This window comes from Protopterus annectens, chromosome 2.part2 (genome assembly GCF_019279795.1).
Source record: "Protopterus annectens isolate FY-2018-M chromosome 2.part2, PAN1.0, whole genome shotgun sequence".
Classification (NCBI taxonomy): Eukaryota; Metazoa; Chordata; order Ceratodontiformes; family Protopteridae; genus Protopterus; species Protopterus annectens.
Window position 1 is genome coordinate 929,604,047 of NC_056730.1, and position 12,765 is coordinate 929,616,811.

Sequence of the window (12,765 nt, forward strand, 5' to 3'; positions counted from 1 at the left end):
AACTGAAATTTCTCACTTGAAATCCCCTTTTCTTGATTGTTGTCCAATCACTCGGAAAGATTTCAAAGTTGCAGGCCTTGTATGTACACCATCATATATAATTTTTCCACAAAGATAGTCTCCCCATGAGGATGAATTCTTCTTTCATGCAAAAAGTTGCCAGAGAATTTAATATTATCCAGTTGTTAAGTGATCTTCCAGTAGTCTTTCCTAATTCGGTCAGTTGTGGAGAGTACCTGTTGCATAGTATGGATGCTTACAGCAACTAAATCCTTAAGAAGGGACTTCCAAATGTATGTATAATTTTCCTCTAAAGAATTAATATGAATGAATGCTAAAGTGTCTGCAGCAACTTTGTTTGACTTTCATATTGTATAAAGTTCTGTTCTTTAAGGTTTGCTGAAAGTAGTTTTCAATAATTTCATTTTGCAGTATTATCAGTAACTGAATTTCCCTTTTGTAATTGACCGAATACTCCACTCGGGCATTGTTGACAAAATCAAGAGGTTAAGTACAAACCCATATATCACCCGGTGGACAGCCAACTAGCTCACAGACAGGACCCAAGAAGTTAGAATTAATGAGTCCACCTCTACAAAGAGGCCAGGCACAAGTGGAATCCCTCAGGGATCAGTCCTTGAACCACTCCTTTTTGTCATTTGCAAATCAGAAGTCAAGGCTAAAGTCAGTGGTCTCTGGCTGACTAAATTTGCAGATGATTGCAAATTAGGAGCTGTCATTGAATCTCACACTGACACAAATGGTCTCCAGGAAGGGCTGACAGAGATGAACAACTGCTGTCAGAGCCATGGACTAAAACTAAATGACAAGAAATGCATAATAGTATCCTTTGGGAAGTCATCCATCCCTGGTAGCTATCCTATTGACAACACACCCCTTAGAGTTGACCCAGTAGTCAGGGACTTGGGGACATGCATAGATAGTAATCTAGTCTTTGATCATCAGTTGTCTGCAGTGCTGAGGAAAACATTCTATGTTGCGCAACTTATAAACAAAGGTATGGCATCTAAGTCCAAGGAAGTCATTGTTCTACTGTATTCAGCATTCATCAGACCTATCATTGAGTACAATGCCCCCTTTGGTATGTACCTAACCAGGCATATCCAGCAACTGCAACGTCCATAGAGGTTCCTCAATAAAAGAATACAGGGTGTAAGTAATGTGTCCTATGCTGACTGGCTCAAGGCCCTATCCCTGTTTTCTGTCTCCTACAGGCCTTTGAGAGGAGATCTATGCCTGGCATACAGGGCATTGTAAGACCCCACTCTGATGGACCTCCTGCATATCCACAAAACAAACAGTACCAGAATTACCCGTTCTAAAGACTTAAACCTTACCTGTGGTATAAATAGGACCTGCTGGCGAGATGGGTATGTATCCCAGACACTACCCCGTCTATGGAGCAGGCACCCCCATCCATGTGAAGCAGAGTTTCTCCGTAACCCAATTCAAATGCAACTTGGACAATTGGATTCGAAAATGGAAATTCTTTCCTGGTTTGGCACCTATGTCTCTAATGCAAACAGGTAACCAGTAAATGGCTCATCTATCAGGCCCATGCTTACACTTATCAAGGGTGTCAGAACTTGTCAGAGAGTTTGGATGCATGGCTAGGCTTAAAAAGGCTGTTGTGGTCATTAGCCTAGTAAACACCTATAATCTATGTAAATCAACATAAATATAAGGATTGTGGTGAGGGACTGAGGTAATCTTGGAAAGTTTTATGAGACAGGCTAAGTCCTGCCAACCTTACTCTCATACCCAAAGAAGATGAATATGCCATTGCAGTTGTATCATTATAGTAAGTGTGTAAATTTAATTTTCTGGTGATGACCTTAAAATGAGAAAAGACTGTCTGGCTCAAGAGCTGTAGACTCCTTGATGAAATTGTTCCTGCCCACGTGGAGGACCTAGGAGGTAATGCATTTGGCCTGGGTGAGTATGGAGCACAGGCTCCATCTGTGGCTGTACTGTGACGTCTAGGCTTGACTATGTCCATGTTGTGCATGTTGCCATTTTGTACACCTGAGGATGAGTGTTGCAGTGCAGTGTGAGATGTCTGGGTATATATAGCCAGTAAATGCATCTGGACCTTCTCTTGGTGTCAGACCCCTGTTTCCTGGGCCTTGAGTGGTCAACAGCATTCACAAAACTTTTGATGGACTTCCTATTCCTGCATGCAGATGACTAACAGGTGCTAATGATGATGCTTTGCAGTTGGGTTGGATATTATTTTAGCTTCTCTGCTGCTAAAGGTAAGTGGCACCCTGTCTGCAGGGAGACTTCATGACAGCCATTTTTAGTTGTAAATGGGCATCCTGGCCTTAATGATGCTGGAGATGAATTTTCTTTTGTGGCCACTTCTCATTTGGTTAGACAACCAATCTAATATGTGATATTTAAACCACAAAGATGCCATGTGATCATATCTCCTCTACATGGAGACAATGCATGTCTGTCATTAGGCCTTAGGCAGAGGCGTGCCAGAGGACTTTCTGAATCATGTCTTAGGTTCACACTTGGAGATGTGGATAAGGAAGCCATGTCTGTTTTGGATCTTCTAGAAATGGGACATACTGGAAATCAACATATTTGCCACTCGGGAGGATATGGTCCACTCCTTGTTCCCCTAGGTGCACCAGGGCATGGGTGAGGTAGTGGAGGATGCATTTTCCATCCCTGGCATGAGACATTCTGTAAATCTTATCCCATTTTTACTAATCTCACACTTCAATGCAGAATTCAGGCAAGAAAACATTAAACTAGTCCTTGTGTCATGGTGGCAGAGAAGAGTGTAATTTCAGGCTCTTTTTTTCCTGACAATAATGGAATTTCTGTTGGTCCTGTGCAGGATTGCCCTCCATGGTTTAGATGATGACCAGCTCCATTTTTGGGTCTGACTTGTGATTTAAGTCCCTAGTCCTATCCAGTTGGGTTGTCAGAAGTGACTGAGGCTGCAGTAAAGGCAGAACAGTGCCATATAGCAAAACATTTTATCATGCAGTTTGAGCTTAGTTATTTCATGGTTAAGGTACACATCTGAGCTATTTTTTCCCATCCATGACCTTGTGAAATGCAGAATTGTGTTTTAATGGAAATGTATGGCTTTTTCCACCTATGAAGACTCATGTTCCTTCATGGGATCTGAACCTCATGACTGACAGGTTTACCTCTTTCCTTTTTGAGCTTGCTGGCTCATAGATACTGAAATTCATTACAGGAAAGTGTTTTTTTCCCTGAGAGCAGCATTTGTATTATGAACATTTCATTACATATTGTACAATCCCAAAGCATGGTGCACTTGTATTTCATCAGAAATTGCTGATACAACAATCGTTTAATTAAAAAATTATATAATATTAATGTACTAACTTCATGGCAGACAGTCATAGGTAATTACTAGACTAATGACACCAAAGGGCATTTTTAAGCCTAGCCTTGCTTCTCAAATGTATTTGACTGTTTTTATAGCACTCATTTTATTGGGGTATAACTTGAGTGTGGGTGACCAAGCATTTATAGGCTTTGTATTTCTAACAGGGACATAGGTGACAGACCAGGGATAAGTTTGATTTCCAATCCAAGTTGCAGTCAAGTAAATGCAGGGAGGTATCTCTGCTTCATGTGGATGTCTGTTCAACTGAAGGGTAGTCTCAAGAGACACATACCTGTCCCTCCAACATGTCTTATTTATGTTGCAGACGGGGGTTAGGTCTGTAGATCTGGTGTTTCCAATGTCATTTGTTTTGCAGATGTGCAACAGTTCTATAAGGGCTGGATCAGAGTATGCATTTAAGGCCAGGCCAGGCATAGATTACGTTTAAATAGTCTGTAGGAGGCAGCATACAAGGATAAGGCTTTGAGGTGGTCTGCATAGGACATGTTGTCTATAACACGTATTTTTTTTTTTTTTTTTTTTTGTGTAGGACCTCTGTGGACACTTCATTTGTTGTATAGATCAAGTACATACCAAAGGTGGCATTAAACTTGGTGACTGGTCTGAGTGCCAAGTACAATGGAACAAAAGCATCTTTGGACCTATATACCATGCCGCTGCTTATAAGTTGCGTAATATGAAACTCATTGCTCACTGTAACAGACACATGGTCATGTATATGGTAAATATATATAAATAAATACAAGCTATATATATGTTGTATATATGTATGTGTAAAATGAATATACGTGTGTGTGCGCATGTGTATGTATGTGTGTGTGTAATATATATAATATGTATGTATATATATGTGTGTGTGTGTACGTGTATATGGGTTACCTTCAGAACATCGACAGACCATTTTATTGAAACCCATTTCACTGACGGACCATTTCACTGACAACTACTACTTGCAGGAATTTAAGGCAAATAACAAGGATTTGTCCCCCCTCCCCAATGTAGTGTGACCCTGGAGTTAGTATATATAGTTAGCCCCCACCTATTTTGGTTTAAAAGAAGAAAATAACACAAAAAGTACAGTATTTATACAAAAATAGCTTCACCCCCCACACCCTCTCTAACTATATATACTAACTCCAGGGTCGCACTACATTGGGGAGGGGGACAAATCCCTGTTTGCCTTAAATTCCTGCTTTTACTAGTTGTCAGTGAAATGGTCTGTCAGTGAAATGGTCTGTCGATGTTATGAAGGTAACCTGTATATGTATATAAAATTTATATAATAAATGTATATGGTCAAAGGCAGTCACTCTCTATATGCTTTCCCAAATCCCTGATCACAGGGTGACTTCTTAGGGGTATATTTTCAATGCAGTATTTTCAAGGGGTGGTTGTCTTTACAAAAGGTATTATTATGCATTTTATGGCATTAAGATTTAGACCAAGACTCTGGCAGTGGGCGATCTCTTCCCAACGGTTTCTGACCGCAACGCGCATCCCTGGGAGATCCAGCGTCATAGCAGACATGCTGAGCAGAGCTATTCTCATGCCTCACGAGTGGTCTCTGAATCAGGTAGTGGCAGACCAAATCTTCCGCAAATGGGGCAAACCTTGCTGCTATCTTTTTGCCACCCCCTTCAACAGCAAGTGCAACAATTTCTTCTCTCTCCTTTCACTTCCCGCACATTCCCCCAGAGACGCTGTAGTCCACGATTGGCCTCAGGGACTTCTGTATGCATCCCCCCCCCTTCCCCAAATCCCGAAGCTAATACAGAAAGCTACCGTATTGGGCTGCAAAATGATCCTCATTGCTCCTTACTGGCCTCGACAATTATGATTCCCGTTCCTGCATCATCATCTTCTCGAGCAGCCTTGGACTCTGGACCCAGTTCCAGACCTTCTGATCCATCAGTTGGGCAGGCTGCACCAGTCCCTGCAATCTGTCCAGCTCACTGCTTAGTTGCTCCACTTCCAACTTTAGCCAGGCTTCCTGATATCTCCCCCTCTGTGCGCGAAATAATTTTATCATCGCACAAGTCTACGACTAGTAAAACCTTTGCTAGTAAGTGGAAACGTTTTTCTTCCTGGGCAGAGGCGAAGAGTATAGACCCCTTTTCAGCCCCTGTACACCACATTTTGGAATTTCTTGCGGAACTCTTTCATGCTGGGTCCGCTTCCACTACAATTAGAGTTCAGTTAGCTGCAATTTCATATTTTTACATTGGTCTGTCGGAAAATAATATCATGTCTCATAAGCTATGTAAAGCCTTTCTCAAAGGGACCACTCTGCTCAGGCCCCAGTGAGAGATCCTCCACTTCCGTGGGATCTAAATTTGATTCTAGCTTCTCTAATTTTGCCCCCCTTCGAACCTGCAGCATCTTGTTCCTTGAAGTTTTTATCTTGGAAAACCCTCTTTCTGGTAGCGATTACTTCAGCCAGAAGAGTTTCAGAACTTCAGGCCCTTTGTATCCATCCTCCGTACCTAGTGTTCCACAATGACAGGGTTGCTGTCAGGACTAATCCTTCCTTCCTTCCTTCCTAAGATCTCTTCTGAGAATAACTTGAATCAGTCCATTGACCTTCCTGTGTTTTTTCCCAGCCACTCCAACAGGGCGGAATATAAATTGCATCAGTTAGATGTTCATAGGCAAATACACTTTTATTTGCATAGAACTAAGGACATCAGAAAATCGGACCAGCTTTTCCTTTCCTATGCTGAGGGTAAACAAGGTCTTCCAGTTTTGAAAGTAACCTTATCCAGGTGGTTTGACTACTATCATCACATTCATCTATCAACTGAGAAATAAAGAATTGCCTGTTAAACCAAAAGGTCACCTCACCAGAGCGTTAGCCACTTCTGTGGCCTTTCAGGCTAGGTTGCCCATGGAATCTATTTGTGCTGCGGCTACGTGGGCCAACCCACATACTTTCATTATGCATTATAAGTTGGATGTGGCTTCCAGGAGCAGAGCTGATTTTGGTTCCACTGTTCTGAAGAGTTTGTTCCGATGAGCCACCCAGGATTTTAGGTGCTAGGGATGCTGTCCCAACCAGCAAGAATGAAGGTGAGATAGACAACTTAACATAAAGAAGTTATGTACCTACCATAACATTCCATGTTAGTTGTCTTCTTCTCGCCTTCTTTCTTGCGTCCCACCCTCCATCCCCCTATCCTAGTAGGCCGAGAAGAGTTCCTTATGTTTTTTTTTTTCCACTGGCTGAGTCTTCTCTGGCTAATCCTTTCTGCCTAGTAGCCTCTCTGGTAGAGTTGATACATTCCAGGATAGGATTCTTTCCTTATTATTTCTGCAGTTAGACTTACCAAACGAGATATGGGTATCTAGCGCCAGGCATCATGGGATATGGGGTGGCCTTGAGCCAGTAAACCGCTCTTGAGCTTTTGAAGATGGCCGAGTCGGAGCCGGGGATCGGCTCCGAACCCAACCAGCAAGAAAGACGGCGAGAAGAAGACAACTAACATGGAACGTTGCTTCTTTTTACAGTCGATGTTTTTAAAGAAGTCTGCATCTTGGGTGCTTTGTTCTGTGGCTGTGCCCACTTCAAGCTCAACTTACCTGCCATTATGGAATCCCATTCAGCCCATTTTTTTACCAGGGAGTTCTTTTTCTTATTGCTAATAGTTCTCAGTTCCCCATTTCTGATCTCTGTAGTCATCTTTTTTTACCTCTCTTATTGATGGTGTCTCTTTGGTTTTCCATTTTCTTGTTATGACCTTCTTAACAAATATCAACAGTAACGATAGCAAAACTTTCACCTGTTTAGTACATTTTATTTTATACCAGCTGTACGAGAACATTACTATACTTAGCCTTATACTTGGAAGAGAATCTAAGCATATTGTATTGTTCATTTCAGTTTTGTAGTGACACAACTTCATAGTTTCCTAAAATTTATGTTCTCAAAAATATATCTCTAACCCATCACTTCTCCAACATATGCCTCATGTCTGTAGGAACATTTTTTTTCAAGTCTTGTAGGGGTTTAGAAATATTTGTAGAAAATAAAATTGAAAAAATTCTCACTTTAGTTGCATTTGCAGGGGTAAAACTTAATTCCTTCCACTGATTTGTAATATTTCTGTCTGTTTACTTCATGCTATTTTAAATGCTATTATGTAATCTTTTCAGATGTAATAATGGCTTGTATGCACTCCTTATTACTCTTTCCAGTCTGCCATGTCTGTTCTGGCATTAAATCTAAATTGTACTATTTATAGTTTAAAACGTTGCTATCTAGATTCTTCATATTTTCATTCATCTCTGAAATTAATATCTATATGTGCAAGTTCAAGAGTTCATTAACAAAAGTGTTTAGCTTCATCCCATTTTATTATTTCATTTCCTTTTATCTCCTGCTCCCCAAATCTCAGTCCTTTGTTCTTTTCAAAATGCTGTCACATTTTCTTTGCGACTTTATTACTATATGTAGTATAGTCTCTTGGTGTTCTACTTTTCCAAGGTTTAACCTCCTTTGAAGTGAGGACATGCTTCATAATTTTGCGTATACAAGACTGTAAATAATGCTCTTTCATATTCCTAAATCTGCCCAAAAGCTCACATTATTCCATAGCTGTTTCGCCGAGCACTATGTGCCCAAATAAAAGGGTATGAGGTGCATATTACAAACCTTGAATCAAATATTTTAACCTAAGCTGTATAGCCTTATAGTATGCTTCCAGATATGACAGTCCCACATCACCCTGTTTCTTTGTCAGAACTGTTTCTACCATTCCACTCTCTTTTGTTATTCCAAATAAACCTCTTAAATTCCTTTTTCTTATTCTTCCATATCCAGTCTTTCAGGTGATGCATACAAGCCTGACCTATATACTGAACCACAGGACCAAAAACATCTTAATTATTTGTATCATATTGTTGATGTCTGTAGACTGCATTTTCCGTAATCTTATCTTGCTTATAGTTTTTTGAGTAATTTCTTCCCACATTTCTTTAGCTGCTTGCTTACATCCTGGTTTAACCAGATCTCCAAGTATATTTTCTTGTCATTACTCCACATAAAGGGGGAGATTTTGTACAAGTTGAAGGTTAGGACATACTTCATTTCTACAACCTTTGTTTTTGCTTCACTTATTTTGCAATTACAGCAGGATGTAAAGTGTTTCACTTTATCAAATACATTTTTTATATTCTGTTACAAATAGGTAATATATAATATTATGTCAGCTGGAAAAAGGGATAATGTCCTTCTATTCCCATGTTGCAATATTCTTAGTGTGGGATTCTCTGCCTCAGGCAACCCAAGCATTATCTCCTATACAAAAGCTCAAGCCTGGTTGCTGTAGGTACGTGGGACGTCACATCTAGGGCCATAAACCCAGGACCTTAAATGTGACGTCTGCAAACACAGACCTCAGAACTTTTCAGCCACAGTCGACCATCACATCACTCCTCTACTTTCAAGATGTCTAAAGCTAAGTACCCTGTTGGGGATTTTGTTTTTTGCTTTTTGCTTGAGCTTGGTTTGCTGTTCACCCCTTTCAGCCGATGTCCACTAAGAAGGGTAAATGCTGATGCGGGCACTCGATTCTGCATAAGGACAAGCACGTCCGTTGCGTTTTTTGTGTTGTCTGAGAACATGACAATACTCCTTGCCCTATTTGCCAATCCTTTGTACCTAAGACGCTCAGAAGCCATCTGGCCACCCTTAATCTGTACCTAGAAACCAGAGGCTTAAAAAGCTGGTGCTTAGGATGGATCCCGAGTCGGACTCCCCGGCTCAGCCACCACGCAAAAAGGCCAAGTTGCCATGGCCTAGTACTTCTGTCCCTCCGCCATCGAACCTCCTGCCAGCTTCTGATTTAGGAGTTGAGGGACGTCTTTTAGAGCCTTCTACTTCGTCGACTCCCCTCGAGGAAGCTGTTTCAGAAGTAATGGCCTGCATGTCCACAGAGGCAGCTCAGATGTCTGTCTCAACCGATGTCGAGGGGTAACCAGCCCCCGCCAGACACCTGACTGGGATACCATTATCTGAAACCCCAGCTCCAGTCCAGGCCCCTGAAACTAGGCCTTCTACTGGAACCACTCCTTTAAAAAGGAAGCAGAAAAGAAAATGCCTAACTGGCAATTATTCACTCACTCCTTGATGCAGGCCTTCATCGCATTTAGGCCCATGACCTTTTCACCCTCCGCCATTCCTGTTCTCAGCCCTAGGCCTGCCTCAGCTTCTTCAGTCCACTTTCCCATGAACGGAAAGAAGAAGAGGAGGTTTACTTACTCATCTTTAGATAAATCCATTACATGTTCATCGTGTTTCACTGTTGCAGTCATTACACTTGGGTTATCCGCCGGCAGGCAACCCGCAGTCAGCCCGAGTTCCAAAGTCTTGGTCCGGCGTCGGTGGTTGTTGCTTCCTCCCTGACGTCAGTGCGCCAGGGGTATAAATGTTGCAACCGATGCCATTTTCTTCAGTCTTTCTTGCCGTGCGGTGCCCGAAGCAAAAGCAGTTCGCAAGTGCCGGTCGGCCGACTCCTGAGATTTTCGAAATTGAATTTCAGAACCGAAGTCTTCAATAAAGCTAAGTACCCCGTTGGGGAAACTTTTTCTTGCTCCAGACCGATGTCAGTAAAAGTTAATAATTGTATTTCTTGTGGGAAGCAAATACCTCATAAGGACTTTCACTCTTACTGCATTCCTTGCCTAGGCCCTGATCACGACGTTACTAGTTGTCGGTTTTGTGCTAGATTCAATAAACGCACTATAAAACGTCGGTTTGAATTTGCTTTACATTACTTTGGACGAAGATTTAACTATATAATGCCGTCGGATCAGCCGATGCCCGCTATTTATAAAAATATTTATAAAAAACGCAAGGACAAAGAAAGAGACAGGCATCCGAGGTCCAAAACCGACGACGAAGCCTCTTGTAGGCCAGTCGCCAGTTTGCCGGTTCTCAGTGAGGCGCTTTTGCAGCCCCTGACACCCGCTACCTCAGAGCCACAGGTCGCAACCGACAGCCACGTGGAGGTCCCGACTCCTGTGGAAACTCAAGGTATTGGGCCTACGGAAACTATACCCTCAGATCGGTCCGGATCCGCTGAGCAGGCACCGGCTTCTGAGGGCATCTTCAGACCTTCACAACTTACTATTAAGACTACCACAGCAGCAAAGGCAATACCACAGCAGCAAAGGCAAAGTCAAAGACAAGGAAACAAGTGCAGCATTCTCCAGAGCAGTCTTCTATGCCAAAGAAACAGATGCTAAAAATGGCTGAGGACCTAATTACTTTAATCAGGGGCTCCTATCCCCCTCCTGACAAAAGGCCTAGGCTCCCATCCCCCTCCTGACAAAAGGCCTAGGCAAGACACTGATTATGATTCCTCTGATCAAGTTTCCATTTCCTCTGGTTCTTCTTCTGATCAGGGCTATTCTCTCCCTCCTTATGAGGACTCTGATGCTGAAGAGTCCATTCCTTCAGCCTCTCCACCTGAGGATTTTTCTTTTGGGGAAACCCTGCACACCATGAGGGAGCATTTTCACTGGGAGAGCCAGGATTACTCAGAATCCAAGAAAAGGCTCAGAGATTTCCTTTTACTGCCTCAGCACAGAACCCTGGCTATCCCCCCTGTGCTTGATATTGTAGATGATGTCTTTACTGAGTCCAGTCTGTCTCCAGATTCTTTACCCCCTGCTCCAGTAAAGCCAGACAGGTACTACAGGGTACCTGACTCTCATAAATTCCTTTACAAAAATCCCGCTGCAGACCCAGAAACAATTTCTCAAGGTCCTAAAGGGGTTAAAGCTTCCACTGCAAAAAATCCTGTCCCCTCAGATAGGGATTCCAGAGCTCTGGATAGATGGGGGAAAAAAGTTTACACTTCTGCAACTTTAGCTGTAAGAGCTTTAAACTGTCCGTTTCACATGCTTAATATCAACAGTATCTCATGTCATTGTTAAAACAGAAAATGATTACAAATACAGATCGTCCAGACAGTAAAGAAATGCAGGAATTATTGCATGCAGTTGAACAAGTGGGAAAGCATACTCTGCAATGTGGTTTTAATTCATTAGAGGCTTCTTGTAGAGCCGCAGTTACAGGCTCAGTTATTCGAAGACATGCTTGGTTGAAAGAACAAAGTTTACCTGACCATGTTAAGGTAAAGTTATTGGATGCACCTCTACAGCATGATACTTTATTTGGTGTTAAGGCAGAAGAGGTGTTAAAGAAAATGGAGGATAAAGCAAAGTCAATGCAAACGGTGAAAAATTTCTTACAGGTTCAACCACCTAGATTTAGCAGAAACTGGCCTCCAAAAAATTGGTCCTTTCCAGTGTCAGACAGGCCACAAAGAGGCAGATACAGACGCCCAAGAGGCAGATCTCCGCGCCAAGGCACCTACAGACCTAGGCAATGGGGAGCTTCAACCCCCAAAGGAGAAGACAAATCACAACCCTATAGGAAGCAAACACAATGACTTCCCTCTGCAAATGCCAAGCTCTTACCAATTGATAGCACCCCTAAGGGGAAAGCTAGCACTTTTCTCGAACAATTGGCGCATGATCACCCAAGACCAATGAGTGCTGAATATAGTTTCTCAAGGGTACAGGTTCCACTTCCACACGCTTCCAATACTAAAAGGCATGCCAAACCTGCCACAAAACCAATGGACAGAGGCACAAAAACAGATTGCTGCTCTTATGGAAATGGGAGCTATTCAAAAAGTTCCACAAGAAGAACAGGGACAAGGATTTTACTGAAGACTTTTCTTAGTACCCAGAAAAGACCAGGCCTGGAGGACAGTGCTCGACCTGTCAATTTTAAATATTTTCCTGGATGTACCAAAATTCAAAATGTTAACACTACAACAACTCCTGCCCATGCTGGACAAGGGGGCTTGGCTAGTTACTTTGGATCTGAAGGAGGCATGCCTGCATGTCCCAATCAGACAATCGCGCAGAAGATGCCTCAGATTTATAGCAGGTTCAATGCATTACCAATTCTCTGCACTGCCCTTTGGCTTATCTACTGTGCCCAGGGTCTTCACAAAATGCCTGGCTCCAGTAATTGCATTTTGCAGACAAAAAGGAATTCAAATATATCCCTACTTGGACGACTACCTTATTCAAGCAGAGAGCAAGGACATTCTTCTAAAGCACCTGGCGTTTGTAAAAAAGTTACTAATTTGCCTAGGGTACACAGTAAACGAAAAGAAATCAAAACTAGTGCCCTCTCAAGAGATAATATTCCTGGGTGCAAGCTTAAATACATCTGCCCAGATGGCTTATCTCACGCCAGACAAACAAAGGCAACTGACTCATTACTTTCAAATGATGGCAAAAAAGACCCAGCTCCCTGCAAGAAAAATTCT

General features: G+C 42.3%; 1 protein-coding gene across 8 annotated transcripts in view; it reads left to right on the forward strand.

The window, feature by feature from the left end:
* ATG10 (autophagy related 10) overlaps positions 1-12,765 on the forward strand; it is an 861,182-nt gene that overhangs the window by 196,079 nt on the left and 652,338 nt on the right. For 7 of the 8 annotated variants that reach the window (XM_044064249.1, XM_044064251.1, XM_044064248.1 and 4 more), the window contains one exon: positions 3,948-4,139. The exons of the other annotated variant lie outside the window; for it this stretch is intronic. In XM_044064249.1, the coding sequence (XP_043920184.1) occupies positions 3,948-4,139 (192 nt within the window). The remainder of the gene's footprint in view (positions 1-3,947; positions 4,140-12,765) is intronic. 8 annotated transcript variants of the gene reach the window in all.